Source organism: Oratosquilla oratoria, chromosome 24 (genome assembly GCF_046742065.1).
Source record: "Oratosquilla oratoria isolate Oo_2021 chromosome 24, ASM4674206v1, whole genome shotgun sequence".
Taxonomy (NCBI): domain Eukaryota; kingdom Metazoa; phylum Arthropoda; class Malacostraca; order Stomatopoda; family Squillidae; genus Oratosquilla; species Oratosquilla oratoria.
Genome location: NC_134800.1, coordinates 30,463,716 through 30,490,682, shown reverse-complemented (window position 1 = coordinate 30,490,682; position 26,967 = coordinate 30,463,716). Strand labels below are relative to the sequence as shown.

General features: G+C 37.5%; 1 protein-coding gene and 1 long non-coding RNA gene across 4 annotated transcripts in view; one reads left to right on the top strand and one right to left on the bottom strand.

Annotated features, from left to right (window-relative positions):
- LOC143038532 (copine-8-like) overlaps nt 1-10,361 on the top strand; it is a 177,201-nt gene extending 166,840 nt beyond the window's left edge. For all 3 annotated transcript variants that reach the window (XM_076207838.1, XM_076207839.1, XM_076207840.1), the window contains 2 exons: nt 8,261-8,439; nt 8,564-10,361. In XM_076207838.1, the coding sequence (XP_076063953.1) occupies nt 8,261-8,439; nt 8,564-8,902 (518 nt within the window). In that variant the 3' untranslated portion in view covers nt 8,903-10,361. The remainder of the gene's footprint in view (nt 1-8,260; nt 8,440-8,563) is intronic.
- Nucleotides 10,362-23,120: 12,759 nt separating this feature from the next.
- LOC143038531 (uncharacterized) lies at nt 23,121-26,003 on the bottom strand. The gene is made up of 2 exons (XR_012967569.1): nt 23,659-26,003; nt 23,121-23,609 (listed from the first exon to the last, which is right to left on the bottom strand). It is a non-coding gene; the product is annotated as an uncharacterized LOC143038531 (long non-coding RNA).
- Nucleotides 26,004-26,967: the final 964 nt, after the last annotated feature.

Genomic DNA, 26,967 nt, shown 5'->3' with positions numbered 1-26,967 from the left:
GGAGTCTGAAGCTGTGTGTAGTAAAAGACTCCACAGTCCACCCTCATCTCCATCTTCTTCCCCAAATCGTGATAAGCAATCTAAGAAAGAAACTAGTAACCCAGACTCTACATCGTCGGTCGGACCATTGTCAGAGAGGAGGATGCCACCCGCGAAAGCAAAGAAATTAGAAAAGAACCCACTTTGTAAACCCTCTCTCTCCCAGACTTCTCTTACCAGACCAGTAGACCCAAAAAAGAAAAAGAAAACAGTATAATGTCCATAATTCAATGGAATATTCAAGGTTTTAATTCTCATCGAGAGTAGGTTGGGATTCTCTTTAAAGAACATGATGTGTCTGTTTTTTGTCTGCAAGAAACTATGCTTGGCAATTTATCCCCTAATGTTGGACTTAATTATAAATTTTACAGATCTCCTCCTATGATTGGGGGCCATGCCCATGGAGATACTGGTATCATTGTTAAGAAATCTGTAAACCACAGAAGTGTCCACCTACATTCGGTGTTGCAGGCTTGTGCAGTACAAATCTTTACCACTAAATGGATCACTTTATGTTCTATATATTTGGAACCTGAACTGGAAGATCGACTCGTAGACATATATAACCACCCCTGTCAGTTTGAGTTAAATGACCTACAATCTTTGGTTGACCAGCTCCCTGAGCCTTTTATTCTAATGGGTGACTTTAACGCCAAGCATCCTCTATGGGGTGAATCAAGGTGTGACCCCTGGGGCAATATAATTGAAGAATTTATTGATAATAACGATGTCATTTTGATGAATGACTGTTCCATAACTAGGTTTGATGTCTTTCACAACTCAAGTTCTGCTATAGACCTAACTATTTGTTCATCAGCCTTAAGATTAGACTACAGTTGGTCAATAGATGAAGATCTACATGGTAGCGACCACTGGCCTATCCATATAAAATATTTAAAGAACACTCCCTCCTCTTGCTTACCTAAATGGAAGACAGGAGAGGCTAATTGGGAATTATTTAGGAGATCCACAGAGATTAATTATAAGACTAGTGATTTTGGTAGTAACTGTGATGCATATGACTACCTGGTAGACATGATACTCTCTGGTGCTTTCTCTTCCATTCCTAGGACAGCTGGTAAACCTCAACGCCCAGTAGTCCCCTGGTGGAGCGATGAATGTGCTTTAACAACAACTTGCTATAAGAGATATCGGAGATACCCTTGTCTAGTCAACAAGATAACGTACAGAAGAGCTCGAGCAAAGCAGAAGAAAATCTTCAAGAAAGCAAGGAGTGAATCCTTCATTAAATATATTAGCAAATTGAAATATGACTCTTCCCCTACCTTAGTATGGAATAGGATTCGAAAACTACAAGGAAAGTTTACTCCATCTCCTTTACCCATTCTGAAGATAAATGACTCTTTTATATCAGATACAAGAGAAGTAGCAGAGGCTTTTGGAAGACATTATGCTGATATTTCAAGCCCACTACATTATTCACATGATTTCAGAAGAATTAGAGCCAAGACCACGATTATTCCTCCTACCAATACGAACTCGGAGGCATATAATCTTCTCTTCACCTTGGAAGAAATGGATCATGCTTTATCTTTATCCTCCCCAACCTCTCCTGGAGAGGATGACATTCTTTATTCCATGGTTGGTCACTTATCCATATCGTCGAAGAAATTCCTTTTAAATGTGCTGAACAAATTTTGGTCTTCTGGATCTCCTAAATCTTGGAAGACTTCAATCATCATAGGAATCTTAAAGGCAGGAAAAGACTCTCATGACCCACAAAGTTACAGACCTATTGCTCTCACTAGCTGCATTTGTAAGATCTATGAAAGAATGGTTAATATGCGTTTAGTTTGGTTTTTGGAATCTAAAAATCTGCTATCTAACAGACAGTTTGGATTTAGAAGAAATAAGTGCACTCTGGACCCCTTACTTTTTATCACTCGTGAGATTCAGAATGCCTTCGCAATTGAGAACTCTAGCATTGGTGTGTTTTTTGACTTGAAAAATGCCTACAATACTACCTGGCGGGGAGGCATTCTGAAGCAAGTTGCAGAGTGGGGTATCGGGGGTAATATGTTCAATTGTTTAAAGGACTTCTTGTCTGACCGTTATCTAGAAGTCCGAGTGGGCTCTTCTTTCTCTTGTGCATATCTTCAAGAGGAAGGGATTCCCCAAGGAAGTGTTCTGAGTCCTACACTCTTCAGCATAGCCATTAATAGTTTATTAGAACAAGTTCCCACAGGAGTTCATGGATTGGCTTATGCTGATGACTTTGCTATTGTGTGCAGCAAATCGACAACATTAGAAATGGGCCAAAAGATTCAAGAGGTTATTAACTTAGCAACAGCATGGGCTAATTGCAGGGGCTTCAGATTCTCTGCTGAAAAAACCAAAGCCATAAGGTTTTCCAGACTAAGATGCAAGGAAGAAATACCAACACTATTCTTAGAGGGTGTCATATTACCATATGAAGATGAAGTAAAATACTTGGGTCTGGTTTTGGATAAAAGGTTAACATTCATAAATCACATAAACGAGGTTGCATACACTGTTAAACAGCGACTTAATATACTAAAGGTGGTGTATCGTTTCAACTGGGGAGCAGATCGTGTTACTTTAATAAGGCTTTACCAAACATTGTGCCTTAGCAAAATGGATTACGGATGTCAAATTTATGGATCGGCATGTAAAAGTTCACTGAAGAAGCTTGATATAGTCCACAATATGGCTTTACGGATCTGTTCGGGAGCCTATAGAACATCTCCAGTGGATAGCTTGTATGTGGATGGAGGAATTCCTCCCCTGTATATTCGCAGGAAGGAATTAAGCCTTAGATATATATCTCGTGTCTTGACATCCAAACAGAATCCAAACTTCAAATTTGTAAGGCAGCCGGTAGACAGAGCTCCAAGGAAAAGTACTCTGCCAAAACCTTTAGAAGTGAGATGTGAAGTTGGGACAGAGAAGGTAGGACTTGTTCCTAATACAATTGCTGAGATCACGCCTCCCAAATTCCCTCCTTGGAACCGATGCCCCACTGAAATATGTCCTCTTAAAAAGAAGAAAAATAGAACTGCTGTAGAGCTAAAAAGTGAATTTTTAGAACATTTATCAGTACATGCTGATGCAATTTTTATTTATACAGATGGATCAAAATCCCAAGATGGTGTTGGTTGTGCTGTTGCATCTGATAACACAGTTTTAAAGAGAAAATTGCCTGATTTTAGCTCTATTTTTACGGCTGAACTGCAGGCAGTCAGCAACGCCCTCAAATTTGTTTTTAATTCTGTTCCATGCAACAAGAACGTTGTTATTTTTACAGACTCCATGAACATTTTATCCTCTGTAAATACATTTTTGCCTCTTCACTTTTTAATCCAAGAAATACAGGACTGGTTAATTCTAATCAACAACAGAAAGAAAATAAAAGTAAACTTTTGCTGGGTGCCGTCCCATGTGGGTATCTCTGGAAATAAACAGGCTGATGCTGCAGCCAAAGCCGCCACTAGGCTCAGCCATGTAACTGACCGAAAAGTCCCACATACGGACTTCAAAGGAGTGATTCATTGTTACACAATGGGGAAGTGGCAAGAAGAATGGACAAGGCTGGACGGCAATTATAAACTAAAAGAGATTCACCCCTTGGTGAACCCTTGGAAGTGTCCTCCTTTGGACAGAAGGTCAATTATTGTCTTGACAAGATTAAGAATTGGCCATTCCTACATCACTCATAGATTTTTGATGGCAAGTGGAGCAGAAAGGCTGGCCCCCCAATGTCCCACTTGCCAAGTAGTTTTAACAATTAAACACATTTTAGTTCAGTGCCCTGCATTCTCTAATAAGCGCAGGGCAAATTTTTTAACAGATTTATCTTTTAAAGAAATTTTAGGGGAGGAAGCTTGTGTGAAGAATGTTTTAAAGTTTTTAAAAGACATAAATTTATTTTATGAAATTTAAAATTGTGTGTGTGAATGCTTGTGAGTGTGTGTTGTTGATGTGTGTTCGTGAATGTTTATTGTTTTAACCGTTTTACTTGAATTTTTATCTAAAAGATAAATATGCGCTGAATGGCCTACCGGCTCCGGCACTTGGCCTTTGAGCCAAAAATTCCATAAATCAATCAATCTATAGAATTATGAAGGGTATGGAAGTCCTTGACAGAGAAGACTTAATAAATTGGGATTAAAGAAACACAAGAGGACAGGGATAGAAGCTTAAAAAAGGACAATTATAGAAGGGACCTGAAAAAGAACAGCTTACCCAACAGAGTGGTGGATGTATGGAACACATTGGATGAAAAAACAGCATGTGCAAAAACAATGCAAGAATTTAAGAGCAAACTGGATATGGAGTGATACAAAGATGGGACACCATGAGCTTAGCTCCCCTTTCCTGTAAGATACAACTAGGTAAATACAACCAGACAACTAGGTAAAATACACACACACCATGGAGTTGTTGTCAAATACATTATCTAATTTTAGGGCAAAGTAAAAAAAGCTTTAGTAAAAACAATAAGAAGCTAGATATATGTAGTCATGTGTTCTGATTGCTGTACCAATTAAAAAAATTGGGTCATTGTTGCCAACGCTTGAAACTTGTTTTCAGCAGGTTTTAATTTTTTTATATTTTTTTATTTTTTATCACTATAAAGCAAGCCAGTGTCCTTAATGATGAGTTCTTGAGAAGTTATCTTTAGTACAGTACTGTACTGTAATGTACACATGTACAGTACTACTGTGTAAAGTGGTTAATGTTGCATGTATTACTCGAGTTAGGGAGAAAAGAATTCTGTCAACATATTCCTGAGCATGTCATAAAAGTTGAGTGAGAGAGATAGGGTGATGGGACAAGGGACCCTACACTGTGTATGGTCCTCCTATGAAATCTCAAGGCATAGGAGGGTCTGGAAGGAGGACTCCAATCAGAACCATAGTAATTGGGTCATTAAATGTGTGTGGTTATGGTACATACATATACCAAGGCTTTTTCCCCCTTACAAGGGAGGTAGCCAAAAAGGAAAAGGCATAAAATCATTCCCATCCATTCCATCACTGAATACACTCCACACCCCTCCACCCTCCCTCTTATCTTAGCACCTCCTGGATGACGGGTCATCCCTGCACCTTGTCCACTGCCTTGGGTCAGAAGCAGTGTCGCCAGACACAGCACATACACAGCAAGGCCACTTCATTAAATCGGTGACCCCCCCTCTCCGTCCCCCCATGCATAAAAGAAGACAGGGAGAAATCCCTTCTGGCTGTGTCCAAATTTTGCTCACACATACTACCTCACCCCCCATTCCACCTCATGCATCACAACATCATCCATATACAACCATTCTCCATTTACCCCTATCTTCTGTCCTCTCCCGTCCTTCCTCAACAGACATTCCCCTCTTCCCCAAAGCCTCCTTCACCACCATCCATCCACCTCATCCTAGGACGTCCCTTCATGTTAACTCCCTCCACATCTGCCTTCCATACCTCTTTTACTAGTCTTTCTTCACTCATTCTTTCCATGTGTCCAAACCATCCTAATACTCTTTCATCAACCCTATCTCCCAGCTCCCTTTCCACCCCTGTTCTCCTCCTCACCTCCTCATTTTTCACTCTCTCTAGCCTAGTAACCCCCATCATACTTCTCAGACACCTCATCTCAAACACATTCAAACTCCTTCTCTCTTCCTCTCTTATGCTCCATGTTTCTGCCCTATACAGTGCTGTTGGCACAATCACTCCTTCATACAGTCTCCTCTTCGCATCCATTCCCAAATGTCTATTCCTCATTACACTCTTTAATCCACCAAGGCATTTACTCGCTTCTCTCAATCTACATTCTACCTTCACCTTCACTCCACCTTTTCCTGCCACATTTGCACCCAAGTATCTAAAACTATCCACTTCCTCCAGTCGCTCTCCCTTAATGCTCACTTCCAGTCTACTGCCACTTTCACCCTTTGTACATCTCATCACCTTACTTTTACCCACATTTATCTTCAGCTTTCTTCTATCACACACTCTCCCAGCTATCCCAGCTATCTTTCCCTCCCTATCCTTCACATTTAGCAACTCCCTAAAATATTCTGCCCATCTTCTCCTTACTGCCTTCTCTTCCATTATCATCTCTCCATCTGCACCTTTTACCTTTTCTTCTCTACTTGATTCGCCTCCTCTTCCTCTCTTGATTTCTTTCCAAAACATCTTTTTAATACTTTCAAAATTTTCTGTCGTACTCTTACCCCATTTCACATCTGGTTATGGTAAAGAGAATAAATAGGAAGACTGACACTTTGTGAGAAGGAAGATGTATGTGTTAGTATTACATGAAATTAAGTTGAAAGGGTGGGGTGAGTTTGAGTTTGGGAGTGTAGTGTGTTGTTGGGAGTGATGTGTGGGTGAGGGAGGGAAGGATTGGCTCTACTGGCAAGTGATGAAATAGGAATGTGCATAGTGGAATTGAGGGAAGTGTCTTCAAGGGTAATGTGGGCAAAAGTGTTAGTGGGATGAAAGGTAATTTTTTGCTAATACATACGATCCTATTAGAAAAGTGAAGGGGAAATGGAGACTTTTGGGATAGATTTGCATGAGTGTACAAAGGATTTAGGGAGGAATGTAAATGTTATGGTGTTTAGGGATCTTGGTGCTAGAGTAAGAGATGAGCCAGTAGAGTAGTAGGGAGGTTTAGGGTGTCAAGTAAGAGTTAAAGTGGAGAGTTAGTGTTTGAGATGTATTTAGAAAGGTAATCAATAATGGTGAACACAGTATGGAAAAATAAGTCCAAGCATAAGTATACATTGGAAAGGGTAACAGAAGGAAGGGTGGTTGATGGGGCATAATGGACTATACAGTGGTACCCAAAAGGTGGATTGGTTTCAGGTAAGAATTATAGTGGAGAGTTGATGTTAGAGATATATTTATAAAGTTGATAATGGTGAACACAGTATTTAAGAATAAAGACAAACATAATATACATGAAAAAGGATAGTAGAGGAAAGAGTGGTTGATAGGGCATTAATGGACTACATAGTGGTACACAAAGGGAGGATTAGAAGAGTTCTGGATGTTCATGTTTTCAGGAGAGAGAGTGTGGGTTTGTCATTTAATTTTATGGTAAAAGGAAAATTAAGAATAGGGGAAAAGTGGAGGAGTAAAAGAGCAGGAGGTAGAGAAATGTTAAGAGTAAAATTGAACGAGATAAATAGAAAAATACCAGGAAAAGCTGAGAGAAATGTGGGAGGTGGTGAGGGATAGAAGGGAAACAGGAATAGAAGAAGAATGGGTATGTTTCAAGGAGGAAGTGATACTTGGCACTCCAACCCTCCCTTCTACTCAATCTATTGGCTCATCTCCTACTCTAGCACCGAGACTCTCCAACACACCTACATTTACATTCTTCTTAAAACGCTAAACACTCGTTTAAATCTTCCCACAAAGTCTCCCTTTCCTCCTTACTTTTCTCACTACCAGGACTGTACTTATAAAAACTCATCTCCCATCCCAGATTCACATTAACCATGAAGATATTTCCCTCCATGCATTTTCTTATCACTTCCCAGCAGAGCCACTCCTTCTTTCCTGCATCCCTTCATGATTTTTAACACTCCCCACCATACTCCCAAACTCAAAATCACCCCTCCATTTCAATTTATTTACTTAATGCTAACACATCTATCTTCCTTCTTATAAACAAAGTGACAATCTTTTCCCTTTTACTCCCATTTGTATCACAACCACACATATTTAATGACCCAATTTTTAGGGTTCTGGTTGGAGTTTTCCCAGTCCCTCTTATGGCTTGACATTTTGTTGGATGAACCTATTGAGAGCAGGATCCCTAATTCAATCATTCCATCCAACTTTGTTGCCTTTACAACTTGCATGGGAAATACTATGACAGAATTCTTACCCCCCACTCCCCCCCCCCCTTCAGAGGGGATAAAAAGAGGTAGATTCATAAAAGTGATAAAAGACAGTTTCTTGGGAACAACAATGAGAGGACAATTGTAGTATAAAAGTAGTAGCATTCCTCTATGAGTAGAGATTATACACTCCAGTCTATAGGGGTAACTCAGAGCAGTCTCTAAAGCATTGGCTGCATATTACCTTGCAGTCATTACCTCAGTACAAAGTATTAACAGTAGAGATTGAATATTTTTCATTGCATGTTATGAGGAATTGTAATAGCATTCATATGGTGAGCACTTCATAGGAATGAAGAATTTTCTTTGGCTGTTGTATTTTTGGTCTTGTTACAGGTGTGATTGATGCTTACTACAACTGTCTTAATCGTGTGCAGCTGTATGGCCCCACAAACTTTGCTCCCATCATAAACCATGTTGCTAGATTTGCTGCCTCCCATCGCTCTGGAGACAAATACTTCATTCTGCTCATCCTCACAGATGGTATCATAACAGATATGCCTCAAACAAAGGAGGTAAGTGTGGCCATTAAGAAAATATGTCTTCTCTTGTTTTAAAACATGCTTTAGAATATTTTTAATTGGTACATCACAATCTTGGGACCATACCTCTGTTTAAAATAATGCTTTCTTTCTCCAGGCTATTGTAAATGCTTCTTGTCTCCCACTCTCTATAATCATTGTTGGAGTGGGTGGTGCTGAGTTTGATTCAATGGAGGAACTAGATGGTGATGTGGTAAGGCTTTCCAGTCGAGGACGTTATGCTGAAAGGGACATTGTGCAGTTTGTACCATTCAGAGATTTTCTTCAAGGGGGATTGGATCCCCACACTGCTAGGCAAAGGCTTGCAAGAGAAGTGTTGGCAGAAGTTCCACATCAGTTTATTTCTTACATGAAAGCAAATGGCATAATTCCTAAGCAACCCTTAAATTCAAGGAAGGATATGTTTATAGATCCTACTATTGGTAATGTGTCCTAATTCTTAGCAATTTTTACAAGGTTTGGTATGGTATCTGTTAGTTATATTTTATTTTGTTTGTTTTGTACTGTTGTCTTCAGACAAAGGAGGATAAATATGAACACTGGTCTCTCATCCAAGAGTAAGATGATCATTGAAGTAAACACTGGCAATGCTTATTGGAGTTTGTGTTGTAAGTGATTCTTTTGCTGAAGGCACATTATTTTTTACTGTAATGGAGAAAATCTATAAGAAACTGAATATTCATGCTTTTTTTGCAATGCAGTACAATGCATATTCCTATAAAAATATTTAGGATAAAAAACAAACATTATTCTGGAGCTGCTGTAGATGTGTTTTTATTCTGGTCATGTAACTCTGCCAGAAGCAGATACTCCCAGCTATTATAATCCCATTTTTCCAGTACAAAACTTTGTGGTTTGATAGACATTGCCTTTGAAGTAAATAAAACTACTCTCTGCACTTGTAAAAGAATGTTATGTGGCTCTTGACTGTAGGGGTTGTTATAAAATTCCCTTATCCTTGTGCATGTATTACACACACACATGCATATATATATATATATGTGTGTGTGTATATATATATATATATATATATAATATATATATATATATATATATATATACATATTGGAAAATGGACAGGTTTTGTGAGCATTTCTTGTTTGTTAATGAACAATACTTTGGAGTGAAAAGAATATGCATACGCCTTTACACACAATCCCTCTGGCTCAATAGTGCCTTGGTGCATTTGCAGTATTATTTCAGTTAGTGAATGTTTTAGTTTAACAACAGTCATGAAACATGAACTTCATTATCATAGGTTCCACTGTATGTATATACCAGTATATACATATATATGCATATATATATATGTATATATATATATATATATTATATATATATGTGTGTGTGTACATACAGTATCCGCAAAAAATATAGAGCGCTCCCCATTGAAATTAAGGCTAAAAAGCACTCTGAAGTTTTTGCATTTCCTGCCGCTGTCAGGCATCTTTTCATTATTTTACATCTGGCAACTCAGCCAGCTCTCTGGCAGCTCAGCCAGCTTGCTTTTTCCTGCCTCAGGGCTCTTCGAGCTCTTGTGGAGAGGGGTTGTGTTATTTTTTGCTCCAGCCTCCTACCCCCTATTTTCGTTGTTTCACTTTGTGGCGCTCCAGTTTTAGGAGACATTCATCCTGATGGCTCCTACTAACCTTAGTGGTGAGGAAAAGGCTCGTATTTTGGCCTGGAAGACTGAAAATGTGTCGATGAAAGAGATTTCCAGACCTACAGAGCAAGGTGAGACCACCATTTGACGTCTGGTTGCTACAGCTCGTAGCCCCCCACCCAATGTAGTACCACCTCGAAAACATGTCCCTGGAAGGCTTAGAAAGACCTCTAAGCCTACTGGCAACCTCTTACAACATGAATCACTCTCGTAGGAGGTATGTATATATATATATGTATATATATATATATGTATATATATGTATATGTATATATATGTATATGTATATATATGTATATGTATATATATGTATATGTATATATATGTATATGTATATATATGTATATGTATATATATGTATATGTATATGTATGTATGTATGTATATATATGTATATATATATATATATATGTATATGTATATATATGTATATTTATGTATATATATGTATATGTATATATATGTATATTTATGTATATATATGTATATGTATATATATGTATATTTATGTATATATATGTATATTTATGTATATGTATATTTATGTATGTATATATATATATATATGTATATGTATATATGTATATATATATATATATATATATATATATATATATATATATATATATATATATATATATATTCCACTACATATAAACCATTAATGCTCTTTCAACTATCTTTCCAGCAAATACCCTGGCCTATGTGTACTTATGTACATCTTCTTGAATTCAGCATTCATTATCATAGTTGTCTTTCGGTACATCTCCAATATTTTCTCTTCATTTTTTTTCCTTCTTGACATGCCATACTTCCCTATTAATCCATCCACTGGCTTATTTCCTGATCTTGTATTTAGATCCCCTAACACTGCTACATTCACATTTTTTCCAATACTATCCAAATACTGTTTAAGCATTCCAAAACTCTTCTTTTTGCTCACATTTCTCACAAGTAGGGTCATATGCATTCTCAAACATCCGTACTTCTAAAATTGTTCTCATTTTAATATCCATGATGATTCTTTCTTCCATTCATCCATACACATATAAGGCTGGCTTTCCACTACATGGATGAAGAGGTGGTGAAAAAAAGAAAACCATAGAGACTAATCAACCCAAGATTGGAATATGTAGTAGTGGTAAGGGCCCCTCATAAAGTGAAAGATATAAGCAAGGTACATAGTAAAATGAAAAGGTAGAGATATAGAGATGGTAAGGGATAGATTCAAAGGGAACAGCAGAAAGGATGGACAGTATAAGTAAGAAACTGGCCCAGTAGTCCTCTGTGTGGAGATTTATATCTGACATGGATGAATTTATGTGGCTCTGATCCACAGAGATGCCTCCCAAGTCCCTAAACTACTGACTGCATAAAAATAGTATTCAGTATATCAAAATAGTATGCCAGAGGAAAGAAATATATGTGAAGGTAGTGAGTGTGGAGGAAAAGATGACGAAGGTCATATTGAGATGTAATGAATAATGGAGATAGTGGAAGAAGAGTCAGGTTAGAAGTTAACGAATCATTGTTGCAATGATAGAGATGAGAAGAAAACTAAAAAGCATAGGGAAGTGATTGGAAAGGATGAGAAATATAAAAATAGAGTCAAAGATGGTAATGAAGATGCTGCCATCTGTTTTGCTGTTACTTAAAAAAAAGCATGAAAATGAGTACTTTTACTTGGAATGGTGTAGGTACTTAAATATGTGATTTTGGCCTTCTTCCTCATGTTAAGGGGATGGGTAAGTCAAAGCACACACCCATGTTATAATATGTGTGTGTGTGTGTGCGTGTGTATATATATATATATATATATATATATGATATATATATATATATATATATTTATATATATATATATAATACACATATATATATGTATATATACACATGTATATACATTATACACACACATATATATTTTCTCAATATGTGATGATTTTTCATTCATGAGTTGAAAAATAGATCATCCATACTTAAAGTATGCATCATGAAGAGATAAGGAAAGAGAGAAATGGGTAAGCAAACTGAAAAGGAAATTCAGTTCAGCAAACACCATTTTTTAAATTTATTCACCTCACACACACACATACACACACACACACACATACACACACACACACACATACACACATATATACATACATACATACGTATTTATTTATATATATATATATATATATATATATATATATTTTTTTTTTTTTTTTTTTTTTTCCCAACCACTGTGGCTTGTACCAGAAATTGAGTGTATAATACTTATATTTTACAGAACAGTTTTCCAAGTACAATTACCTGCATCTATCATTGAACAAGTTTTGATATTTGTGGAGTTTATGATTATTTGAGTGTATATGAATAATGAAGAACCTTTAAATGAATGTATGAGACTTTCCCCATCTTGTGTTAAAGTATATGCAGAGCATCAAGAAGTCTGTGACTTATGTAAAGAAGTGATAGATTTTTGATTAGATGATTTACAGACATTTTCATAATATCTCAAGCACTTTTCTTCTGTGCTAGTGTAAAAGAGGTTTTATTTCTGTAGGTGTAAAGAGGCAAAGGGAGTTTCCATTGCCCCATGTATTCATAAGGTTATCATGCAAAAAGATTCATCAAATGACTGCCACATGCCACTGCATTGTTAAGCTCATTAAACAGCTCAGGTTATATTCAACCCTTCATCCCAGTGATGCACTTTATAGATTTTGTTTTGATTATTTTATTCAACCAAGTGGTATAATTGAGATCTTGTCATGGCCTCTTTGCTGAATAAGATTTGAGTTTCCCATAACAAAATATATTTAGTGTACCACCAGTATTGATAATTATTGATGCTTCAAGTTCCACTGACAGGAAATCCACAGCTCCATTGTGGCTGGCATTGGTCTTTGGGCCTTCTCATAGATTTCTATGTGGTAAAACTTTGTACTGTTTTTTATGTTGTATGTGGGATTATTTCTATGTCATCAGCTAAAAGGAGTAGGAAAAGATAAGAAGTTGACAGTTTTATATGCAAAAATAAAAGAAATACAGGTGAAGTTGACAGATTTAAGACAGGTGGCAGAATGGGAGTGGTAGTGGATGGAAGTGGAATGGGTACTTATCTTTTGACTTAGCTACCTCCCATTTAAAAGGGAAAAAGTCCTTGGTATATAGAATAGGTAAATGTTTTGAAACTGAAGTGTACTATAGATTTATGCGACTTTCTCCCATTTCAATAGACTACGAATATGTAAACACAATGCACAAGATTTTGCAAATCTTGAAGGAAACACATTATATTGAAACAAGATCTATTGATGTAGTATGATACAAATAGTGAAAGATTATTATGGCATTTTAAAACCATATAGGTACAAAATAAGGATTGTTAGACAAGACATTGATAAAGCTTATGTGCCTTCGTATTGGGTCTCGTAAACCAACAGCGGTTTCCAGTAGATACATTGATAGCAAATTCATTATATAAACATACCCTTCAAATGATATTCTCAACAACATCCTGTCATCTAACAAGGAATATTGATTTCCAGTGGTTGTCATTGTTTTGTAGCAAAGAGATCATTATGTAGTATAGAAATACAATTCATATTTGGACAATGTGCCCATAGAGGTAATATTAGTGTACTTTATATTGAGTTCAGTGTTTCCACTACTCTTTAATATTCATATAATGTATTGCTTCAAATATAAATGCATGGCACATTTACAGTGTTACCTCTTAATTGATTTAGAGGATAAATTAATTTTCATCATATTTGTGGTAGATTTCTCCATAGTTATTTGCTCAGTCTCTTGCAAATATGGGTTTCATAACTTTGAAAGGATTCAATAAAATTGGGCATCTCCTTGCTATCTGATGGAAGAAGTTCTGTTTTTCATTCCTTGTTTGTGGATTTCACTTTTAGGAATCTGCAGGGATATAGCCAAAATAAGTCTTAATCCCTGTCCATAAGGTTTTTTAGAACTATAAGAAAAAAAGGAAAAAGAAAAGAAAAGGGAGAAAAGGTTTAGTATTTCAACTCAATAGGATAGAGATCACTATGATGAAACACAAAGATGGAGAAACTAGTCCCACTTTACCTGTATCTTTTGGGGTTCTTGGAGAGTAAATTCAGTGGTTGTGTAATTTGTTGAGTGACCCCTTATATGGTGAAACACTGTAGATGAACAATTATATATAATACCTAATATATATGTGTGTGTATATATATATATATATGCTAATAAGAACACGGGTACGTGTGTTCACTTATGCAAAGTAGACCACTTGGAAAAAAGAAACTAACGAAGCAGAGCGCTTTCGTATATTACATCTTCAGTGCAACAAGTACATAGTAATAAAATACATAGATAATATATACATGAAAAAAGGAACAAGGACAGTTTGAATAAGGGTAGCGGACAATTACCCCCTGGAGGGCGGAAGGTCAATGTCAATGATAGTGGGGCAACATCAGGTCACAGTCGCCAGGGTCAATGCTTCCACTAATGATTGTCGGGCGACATTAGGTCTAATGCAGTTGTTATTTTAAACAAGGTTGATTATCTTAGAAAAATGAATGATTTATTAGATGATACTACTTGCACACTTCTTAACAAAAATCCTACAGAAGCAGTTAATAGTAATTATAATAAGAAATTAAAAGAATTACTTCATGAGAATAGAGACCTCTTACAGAAATTCATCTCAATTAGTCCCCCTTTGCCACATATGTATGGTCTCATTAAGACTCATAAATGTAACAACCCCGCTAGACCTATTGTTTCATCAATTGGTTCTGCTTCTTACAAGCTTTCCAAATGGCTAGTTACTATCCTTAGCCCTTTAGTAGGTACAATCTATTCTTCTTATGTTACAAACACTTCTGATTTAATAGGCAAACTCCATGATATTAAACCAAATTATAAGTTTACATTGGTTAGTTTTGATATAGTCAGTTTATTCACAAAAGTTCCCATAAATGATTTATTATTTTACCTTCAAGATGAACTTAATAAACATGTTCTTCCATTGCCATCATCTACATTGATTGAACTAATTAAGGTATGTGTTAAAGATTGTAAGTTTCAATTCAATGGTAATTTCTATTCCCAAAAATTCGGCATGAGTATGGGAAACCCTTTATCCCCAGTTTTAAGTAATTTATACATGGAATTTTTCGAAACTAAAATATTACACAAAATCTTCCCCCCTAACATCCCTTGGCTTAGGTATATTGATGACATTTTATGTCTTTGGCCAGAAGATAAAAACATCCATGATTTTTTAACTAAATTAAATACCCTTGTTGATTCTATTAAATTTACTTTAGAAATCGAGAAAAATTGTACCTTACCTTTCTTAGATTGCACTATCTTACGACAATAACCTTAAATTTAAAGTATATCATAAACCAACCAATGTAAGTTCATATATCCATTATTATTATTCTCATCCAAATAATATTAAACGTACAGTCTTTTCTTCAATGTTTCTAAGAGCTTTTCGAATTTGTAGTCCTGAATTTATTGATGACGAAATCAGAAATGTTTTTAACATTGGGCTAGAATTAAAATACCCTAAGCAATTCCTTAATATTGCTTACAATTTTGCAAGGAAATAATTTTTAACTCCTCAGCCTAAATCACCTTTTAATTATCATAATGTTTTAATTTTACCATTTCAAGAAAATTTGTTAAGTATCACAGAATTATTAAAAAGATTTAACGTAAAGGTAGTTTTTAAAAATGATAGTACAGTAAAACATAAACTCATCAACAATAGTATTGAAATTAAAAAAGGATGCATTTATAAAATTCCTTGCAAAATGTGTAATCAATTTTACATAGGTCAAACTGCCAAACCATTAAACATTAGAATTGAACAACACAAGAAAAATGTTAGGGATGGCGATAATTCTAGTGGAATTTTCAAGCATATCGAATTAAATAATCATCCAGTTGATTGGGGTAATGCCCAGGCAGTCTATCATACCAACAACATAACAGCAAGAAAATTAATAGAGTGTAGTTTGATTCATACCACCAGTGATCAAAATACCAACCTACACAAGGGGAATAAACTTGATAATTTCATTTGTCAAGAAATTAGTAAGATAATATCAGGTAAAATGTAACCCAGCGACTATGACCTAATGTTGCCCGACAATCATTAGTGGAAGCATTGACCCTGGCGACTGTGACCTGATGTCGCCCCACCATCATTATGTATAATATATATATATATATATATATATACATATATTTATAATATATATATATTATATATATATATATATATGTATAATATATATATATAGTGTGTGTGTGTATAATATATATATATATACTCAAGGACCAGCCCACCAGTGGTGTGGGGTAAGGACCGGGATGAACCCCTTTCACGCTTATCGCCATTGTAACTGGTGGGCTGGTCCTTGAGTAATACAGGAATTCGGATTGCCGTAATAAGTGATCTTCCTTCCCTCGGGAATCAGTTCAATTCCAGGTTTTAAGGATTTTATAGTCCCTGTGGTGTAGTGGTCTAGGGCGCCGTACAGGTAATTTACGGATAGCTGGGTACAGCGGGTTCGAGCCCCGCATGCAACTGTCATAAAAATTATCAGTTTGATGTCGCTGCCATTAGCGTATTTCTCTCATAGTTACAATGGTGATAAGCGTGAAAGGGGTTCGTCCCGGTCCTTACCCCACACCACTGGTGGGCTGGTCCTTGAGTAATACAGGAATTCGGATCGCCGTAATAAGTGATCTTCCTTCTCTCGGGAATCAGTTCGATTCCAGGTTTCAAGGATTTTATAGTCTCTGTGGTGTAGTGGTCTAGGGCGCCGTACAGGTAATTTACGGATAGCCGGGTACAGCGGGTTCGAGCCCTGCATGCAACTGTCATAAAAATTATCGGTATATGTATATATTATATATGTATATGTATATATTATATATGTATATGTATATATTATATATGTATATGCATATATTATACATGTATATGTATATATTATATATGTATATGTATATATTATATATATGTATATATTATATATGTATATGAATATATATATATATATGTGTGTGTGTGTACAACACTGAACGGTCCCAATAAACAGATTTACATTTATCAACCACAATTCAATTTAATTCTAAGCTATCAATGTTGAGGAACTTGATGGAGTGTATACATGCAAAAATTGATACAGGGTCAAGCTAAGGACTCGAACCCACGCTAATACGTAACAAGTGACCGGTAACTTAGCCCATTGTAGTATCAAGATAGTGCAGTTATCTAAGTCACTGTCACTTGTCACGTGTTAGCGTGGGTTCAAGTCCTTAACTTCACCCCATATCAATTTCTGTATGTATGCCTCCATCGAGTTCCTCAATGTTGATGGCTTAGAATTAAAATTAATTGTGGTTAATAAATATATGTATATATATATATATATATATGTGTGTATGTATGTATACATGTGTATATATGTATGTATGTATATATATATATATATATATATATATATATATATATATATATATATATGTTAAATTTTCTCTTAGGCAGGCTTGCTTAAAAGAAACTGCAAATTCAGTGCTGATCAATTTCTTCTTCATTTTCTAACTTCCTGAAGGTATCCTTTATGGCAAAGATGGAACAAATGCATTTGTTCCATCTTTGTCTTTTGATAATGACTCGTGCAGAGTCGAAACATCAAGCCAATAATGACTGGATTAGGAAATCTACTCTTTCCTTTACCCCTTGTCATAAAGGATACCTTTAGGAAGCTGAAAACTCTGAAGAAGATATATATATATATATATATACACACATATATATATATATATATACAGACGCTCCTCTACTTACATTCATTCGTTTTACATTTTTTCGATTTTACGTTTGAACTGACTGTAAAAAAAAAATTGTAATTTTTTTTTTTTTTTGAGTGAATTTTTTAGTTTAGCGCGCTCTCTGTAGTTCAAATGATACTTACGCATGATACTGCGTCCATTGTTTACATGGCACAAACGACAGACTGGACGTGCCTTGCCTCCTCCTCCTCCCCCTCCTCCTCCACCATCTCAATTTATGTTGCTTGAATTTAATTTATTTGAAATTAATGTTATTATTTTACAATGTTATGTGTATAATTAATGATTTAGGGGTGTTTTATAAGATACGGTAATAGAATTTATGGATGTATAGTACAGTTCAACTTATGTTCATTTTCAACTTACGTTCGGCCGTTCGGAACGTAAGTTGAGGAGCGTCTGTATATATATACACATACATACATACATACAGTGATCCCTCGTTTTTCGTGGTTAATGGGGGCAAGAACCCCCCGTGAAAGGTGAAAAACTGTGAAGTAGGATTTGCCCCCCCCCCAGGAATTTTTTGTATGTGGGTACCAGAATGTTTAGAATATGTAAACAGTATTTATACTTTACATATATGAAACGAAGATTACAACAGTACATGTATATACTTAAATCTTTAATTATAAAACCTTATACAGTAATTAACATTTATTATACAGTAATTAACATTCATCAACATTGCCTTCTGAGAAAGGCGAAGAGGCATGTGTTGGTGGTGGAGGAGAGGCTCTCACTTGACTCGTAGAGGCTTTAGGTTTACTTGGAGACTCTTCTGCTGGAGTTGCTGACGGTGTAGCTGGGGTTTTTACCTTCACCTTTTACCATGGTGATGGGCAGTTGTTGTCTTTGTTTTTTCATTTGCTTCAAAATTTCCCTGTACAAGGACATAACCCCGTCAACACGATTGCTAAACTCAACAGCTGGAACCATATTGTTGTCAATGTCTTGTGCAAATTGTTGCATTGCCCTTGCCATGTTGCACAATTGTTGCAGGTTCTCCAGGGTAAGGCCACGCTTTTCAGTGTCTTCTTCGTCTTCCTCTTCGTTTTCTTCCTCACTTGCAGACTTTGTCATCTCAAGGAGGTTTTCATCTGTCAGTGGGTCTCTGAGTGGCAATCGATAAGGGCGCTGACGTCTTCTTCTGTCATGTCGACAAATCCTTCATCCCTTATGATGCATTTCTAATGCATTATTTATTCACCTAAGGGATTTTAATCATTGCATAAATTAGGAGGGTGCTAAAGAAATTGTTAAAAATAAGTCATATTTGACTAGAAATATAATAGAATCCAGTCTGATCAAAGATACATTTGTCAATAACTTAAATTTAAGTCATGGTATGTACAAACTGGACAATTTTATTGAGAAAAAGGTAGTGGCCCAAACGTCCGCTGCTGCGAACGGGTCAGGTTGACAATAGAGCCTCACAACCTTTTCCGGTTCCCTTCCTGATCTTATACTCTGTGTATATGTTCATGTGTCCTTTTTCATTTCTATGTACCCTGAGGATGTCTGAATAGACGAAAGTGCTTGGTCATCAGTTTATCTTTTTCCTTGGTGGTTTTTCTGCATATACATATGTATATATACATATATATATATATATATATATTATATATACAGTCGTACCTCGGTACTCGACCATAATCCGTTCTGAGGTGATGGTCGAGCACCGATTTGTTCGAACACCGAAACCAATTTTCCCCTTATCACTGTCTTTCTTTGGACCCAATATTAAGGGCTAGGGCAACACGAAAAAGTTTAAATCTGGGAAGAAATACTCGAACAAACTGCGTACGTCTTACTCCGCTGGCGGTCTGAGTCGAACTGACGCTTACCCGCTGTTCGAGCTAGTCGAGTACCGAAAATCTGTTCGAGGTCCGATGCATTTTCTACTCGAATTTTTTTGTCGAGCACCGATTTGGTCGAGTATAGAGGCGGTCGAGTACCGAGGTACGACTGTATCTATATATATATATATATATATATATATATATATATATATTATATATATATATATATATATATATATACATATATATATATGTATATATATATATACACACAGAATGTATATTCATATATGACTTGTATCAGATATCTTCATGCAAACACTTCCTTTTGGTGCCCTCAGACACTTGCAGCTCTCTTATAATGGACTTCATGGACTGCTGGGGTCTTCATCAACCATGGCTAGCAATTGAGTTACAAATTCGGTGTCCCTGATGTTTTTCAGTTGTCATGAATGATGTTTCCTCTCAGCAATATCTTCATAATTGTGGTCAGAAGAAAGCAACTCCCTCCTGATGGTCCTGATGAAGTGTTCAGTCACTTTTAGCAGTTTTGATATCTTGCTTTTGTAGTGTCTGGCAGAGATTAACATAAATACTGCATGCCTTTTCCATAAATGAGGAAATGTAAAGCTCTCCATGGATGCAAGGTGTTCCTGGGACAAAGTCTCGATGTATACTGATCAGGTGCTTTTGTTTTGGGTGGTGTGGTTACCTGCATCTTTTCACACTGTATTTACCTAGTTGTATTTTGCGGGAAAGGGAGCTATGCTTGTGGTGTCACTGTGTCCCTGAAACAATGAAACAATTACCGTATGCACCCTGTAAGTGATACATAAAAATGTACAACACATTTATCAAGGGAACAAAACTATTAAATGCATGGCCAGTATGTCTTGCATTGGTTTAATCCTTAAAGCTGCAGGCAGTGCCAGTGTAGAACCACTAGAGACCTGCAAGTTATCAGTTTTACAAATGTATTGTAAGGTTTTTACTTTAGTCATGTAGCTTTTGTGTGGACAGTGGGACTTTACATACTTCTATCCTTCTTCCCTCCTCCTCTCCTCCCTTTCTGATTCTTCTCATCCTTCTCTCTTATTTATTTTTTCCTTTCACCTTCTTGTCATCCTCCTCTCTTATTTCTTTTTTCCTTTCACCTTCCTGTCCATGTTTTCCTCCCACTCCCCTTCCTCCTGTACTTGTTTTCTACCTCTCTTCCTTCTCACCTTTCCTGCCTCTTCCATCCTTCCTTTTCTGTCCATCCACCTTGCTTCCTTCCTCTCATTGCCACCCTCTGCTCTACCCTTAAATCTTCAAGACACATGGAATTGATTGTGCATGCTAATGTACCTACGTTAACTAGGATCTGAATGTGTTTTAAAGGAAATGGATTTTTTTAAATCCAAATTTTCTTCTTCTTACCTATCCTGTTTATATTTTTGGATCTTTGGAACTCATGTAGTATGGTGAATAGATGTTCTATACTGTGTAATATTTTGTAAAAAGATGTTTCATTAAAAGACATTTTGGAAGAAAATTAAGAAAGTAAGGGGGAGGCGAATCAAGTAGAGAAGAAAAGGTAAAAGGTGCTGGTGGAGAAATGGTTGGCTGGAGTAAAAGAGGCATTGGGAAAGAGGGAAGAAGACAAGATAGGGGTGAGTGGAGAGTGGTTGTGTATGGATGATGCTGTGATGCATGGAAGGGAGTGGGTGGGGATGAGGTTATGAGGGAGTATGTGTGAATATTGTTTGCGGACGACACTGCGCTTGTGGCAGGGTCAGAGGAGGGATTGAGGAAGCTGGTGGCAGAGTTTGGGAGAGTATGTGATAGAAGAAAGCTAAAGATAAATGTGGGTAAAAGTAAGGTGATGAGATGTACAAGGGGTGAAAGTGGCAGTAGACTGGAAGTGAACATTAAGGGAGAGCGACTGGAGGAAGTGGATAGTTTTAGATACTTGGGTGCAAGTGTAGCAGGAAAAGGTGGAGTGAAGGTGGAGGTAGAATGTAGATTGAGAGAAGCGAGTAAATGCCTTGGTGGATTAAAGAGTGTAATGAAGAATAGACATTTGGGAATGGATGCGAAGAGGAGACTGTATGAAGGAGTGATTGTGCCAACAGCACTGTATAGGGCAGAAATGTGGAACATAAAAGAAGAAGAGAGAAGGAGTTTGAATGTGTTTGAGATGAGGTGTCTGAGAAGTATGGTGGGGGTTACTAGGCTGGATAGAGTGAGAAATGAGGAGGTGAGGAGGAGAACAGGGGTGAAAAAGGATTTGGGAGATAGGGTTGATGAAAGAATATTAGGATGGTTTGGACACATGGAAAGAATGAGTGAAGAAAGACTAGTAAAAGAGGTATGGAAGGCAGATGTGGGGGGAGTGAACATGAGGGGACGTCCTAGGATGAGGTGGGTGGATGGGGTGAAGGGGGCTTTGGGGAAGAGGGGAATGTCTGTTGAGGAAGGAAGGGAGAGGACGGAAGACAGAGGTGAGTGGAGAATGGTTGTATATGGATGATGTTGAGAAAGCATGAGGAGGAATGGGCAGGGGGGTGGGGGGTGGGGTAGTATGTGTGAGTAAATTTTGACGCAGCCCGAAGGGATTTCTCCCCGTCCTCGCCTTATATGCAAAGGGGGATGGAGAGGGGGGGGGTCGCTGATTAAATGAAGCGGCCTTGCTGTGGATGTACTGTCTTGCGACACTGCTTCTGACCCAGGGCGGTGGGTGGGGTGCAGGGATGACCCGTCATCCAGGAGGTGCTCAGATGAGAGGGAGGGTGGGAGGGGTGTGGAGTGTATTTAGGGATGAAATGGGTGGGAGTGTTTTTATGCCTTTCCCTTTTTGGCTACCTCCCTTGGAAGGGGGAAAAAGCCTTGGTATATGTATGTATGTGTGAATATTTTGATGCAGCCTGAAGGGATTTCTCTCTGTCTTCTCATTTTCTGCATGAGGGGACAGAGAGGGGGTTTGCCAATTAAATGAAGTGGCCTTGCTGTAAATGTGCTGTGTCTTGCTACATTGCTTCTGACCGAGGGCAGTGGGCGAGATGCAGGGATGATTGTCATCCAGGAGGGTCCAAGAAAAGAGGGAGGGAGGGATAATGTATGGGAGTGGAGTATGTGGGGATGAAATGGATAGGAGTGGATTATGCCTTTGACTTTGGCTACCTCCCTTGTAAGGGAAAGAAAGCCCTTGGTATATGTATGTATATTGTGCAAAGGCTTTGTATATCTAAAAACATGGAAATGTTTGAGCTTTGAATTTGGAAAAAATCATGCTCAATGAGCTAGGCAGTAGAAGGAGTACCATAGTGTTGGGTTAAATGTTTATCTTTTTTTTTTCTACTCGTGTAACTATATACCAAAAGGCTTCTTCTCCCTTATAAGGGAAGTAACCAGCCAACTGATGCACCCACCCTTCTCCCATCTCACACCCTTCCACAATTCATTTGTTTTTCCCATTATATTGGTTCTTTGTGGATGAAGCGACCCCATCCATTGCCTAGGTCAGGAGCAGTTTTAGCAAGGCATAGTTTGCCATTTTTTATAGTTGAACACTTATTTTTATTACCAGTAGGTGACAAGTCTGGAAAGTAAAAACAGATGGAGTGAAGTTGAGAAATAGACTGAGAATAAGGTGGATGAATGGGGTGAAGGGAGCTTTGAATCCACATAGAATGTATGCCAGGCAGGGAAGAAAGTGTAAAAGATAGGAGTGAATGGAGGAAAGTTGTGAATTGATGAAGAGATGATGTGGCCCAAAGGGATGGCCTCTTCATTGATCAATCCATTGCTCCAGGTCTCATGCAGGAGACCTGTAGTTCCCATATAAGTGGCCATGGTCACAGGTCTCATGCAGGAGACCTGTAGTTCCCATATAAGTGGCCATGGTCACAAGTTCAGCCCACAAATCAATTGGAGAGATATTTTGTGTTGTCTGGATAGAATGAGAGCAAGCCAGTGTGGACTGTGGTGTTCTGTGTCTTCTATGTGGTGGATGCATCTAGGGCAGTTGGAGTACATTGCCAAGTTAATTCTGTATTGATACTATTTTAATTCTGGGTTGTGACCTGAACATATGCATGCTTTTACTTGTCTTGGGAGTGATTTCTCAGCTTGATTTTTACGGAGCTTGTTGAAGTATAGAATTTGGAGGTGTATTGTGGAGTACTTGTGTGATCTGAGTGTGTATATGTATATATGGATAGGTTATAGGGCTGGTAATGGGAGGCAGTGTATTATAGATGTTTGAATGGATGAAAAGGGGGGTGGTACCATGAGATGATGTATTGGGTGTAAATCTGCTCCAGCTGTCAGGCCCTGATGTAGAAGAACTGTGCCTTGTTAAATTGACTTTGAGCCAAGATGGGCAGGGACAACCCTTGATTCCAGAGGTGTTTAAATGGAAGGGGTGGTTACAGGTTTTTGTTATGCACTTGTATGGTGTGGAAGTATGTTACCCTTCTTATAAGAGGAAAAAGGTCTTTAATATATATATAGCCAGTAGGTGTGGAAGTTTGTGTTTATATGCATGTGTGTCTATTTTTTATGTTTACATGGTATCGTTTGATAATGGTGTAGAAAAGGTTGAAAGTAAGATTTTGTTTGATTGCCATTCTTCTCTTTCAAGCCTTTCCCCAGCATGTTTTGGTGTCCCATCCTTCTTGAAGAGGGCTGCTGAACCATTATCCACCATTAAAACTGGTGTACTTGCCTTGATATTTGATTTAACTTTCATGTATATTGTACACATTGTTTAATAAATTTTTAGTTTACATTTCTTCTTTCAAAATCACAGTTGAGGAAATTTTTTTGACTAACAGTCTGAAATGAAGTGGCAGCTTGAGTGTTATGGTTTGTGAAGAACATGAGGACGCTTCAAGGTTTCACATGAAAAAGAAAGTATGAAAAGTAAAAAAGTCATTGTTGTTGACTTAGGTACATTGATAATTTCATGTACCATCTTCCTTTAATTATATCCAAGATTTATCTTTCTGGTGGTGTGCTTCAGTCACACTAGGTGGGAAAAAGCTCACACCAGGAGGTACTGAGGCATGACCAAGGTTATCACCATGGCCTATGTGCTTAGACTTCCTGGACAAGTAGAAGTAAAAAATTAAATTACTTCGTGTTGGTAAGTAGTCCATTGTTGGCCCAGTGCTTCTTAATAATTGTTGCTTTGAATTCCACTGCAGTCCCACAGCAGGTGGTAGTGGCCCTTAATCTTTCCCATAGATCTATGGGGGAAAACTTTGGATTAATGTTTGTTTTATTACTGTGGGTCTTTTTCTCTGTCACCTCTCAGGGCTGCACCTCCAGATGGAGATTAGGATGTTGGTGGGTTTTGAAGATGGGTGGCAAGATGATTCTGATATCCATCATGCTGGACTACCATGTGCACCTGCACATGGTAGTCCATTATTTGCCTCACCTGACTCACAGGAATGATCTGTACTGATGGATCTGTTTCTCTGTTACCAGCTAGTAGGAGAAAGGGAAAGGAAACAGCTGCTAGCTCTCTTTGTGTGGAAAATTGGAAGAGAGTTGGAGTTGGAGACATAGTGCCAGCCTCTTGGGAATGCAGCCCATAAGTAGAGCATGTCAATGGGATTTGAAAAATAGTGGTGAGAACCTTCTTGTCAATATCCATTTTTCAGGACTGTCTCAAGCAAACCCCCATTGTTGGTTCTACTATTGCAAAAGCATAGAGAAGTGCCTGCTGGACACGGAGGGAGCCTACTCTTTGAATCAGTTGGGTGGCTTCCATCAAAGTCTCTCTTTGTGGCTTCCCTTCCTCATGAAATATTGAAAATTGCTTCTTATTCCAAGCAAGGGAGATCAAGATGATTTATGCTACTTTACTGGAGTATTCACATTGCACATTCATTAATTTCTGAAGTACATTTTCCTCAGTACCTCTTGGTAGAACAACTCCAGCATTTATCCACAAGTGTAGCAGTTGCTAGTGGCAAAACAAGGGTAAGAAAAATGTAAGAAAAAACTCACACACACAATGTGGTAACTGTAGAATCTTGTTAGAAGTCAGGAATTTGTTTTGCAGAATGACTGAGGATGCATCAAAACTTGAACATGCATGTTTTTATTGATAGCATTAAAAGATGTTGGGTAAGGAAAATGTATATATTCAAGTTTTGTTAACTAAAAGTATTCAATGGAGAAGGGTGAAAGAGGAAAGGAGTGGTTCTGGTAGTGAGTAATGAAAATGTGTGTGTGTATGAATATAAGAATGTCAAGTGTAAAATGTGTAAAAATGAGAATAGGTTGGGAAGTATGGGTGTTTGCGAGTGTGTATGTCCTTGGTTGTGAGAAGAATGTGAAGTGTTGGGATAATTTAAACAGATGTGCAGAGTTTTTGAAGGAATGCAATTGGAGAGGTGCTGGAATTTTGATTTCTAGAGTATTTCAGGGAGTTCTTGAGTGTGAAGGAGGACAGAAGCTGTGATTTTGGCAGTAGACGGTAAGAGAATGACAGCACCTTCTCAAATGCTTTTTCTAAATCAAGATATACATAATGTGTGTGTGTTTGTATGAGAGACTTATTACACTAGTACTTCTAAAGGTTACATTTTTTTCAGTAGCTTTTCTGGATTTGCTTCATAACCATTTAATACCCAGGTTGTATATATATTACTATTGCTGCTTGTAATGTGCACTATTTTGATAGCAATAGAAAATCACTTCCACTAGCTGCTTTCAGTGTCAAATATTTCTTAAGTAATCCACTGGACATACTTCTGGCAGTTTTGCACGTCCCACCAGGCTTGACAAAAGAGAAATCCCTTTGGGCCACATAAATTTATCATCAGTTCATGAGCATACTTCACTCACACTTGCCCTCTTTGTTCTCTTCTCAACAGATATTCATCTTTTACCCAAGACCCCCTTCACCCCATTCATCCATCTCATTCTCTGTCTTCCCCTCAAGTACACTCCTTTCACTCTTTCTGTCCACATTTTTTTTGCAAGCCTTTCCTCACTCATTCTTTCCATATGTCCAAACTATCTCAGTATTCTTTTATCAACCCTATCTGCCATCTCTTTCCATTCTCACTCTTTACCTCCCTGCCTCATTTTTCACACCATCCCTCCTTGTAATGCCCACCATACTTCTCAAACACATTTAAATTCCTCTTTTCTGCCTCCAAATCTCTG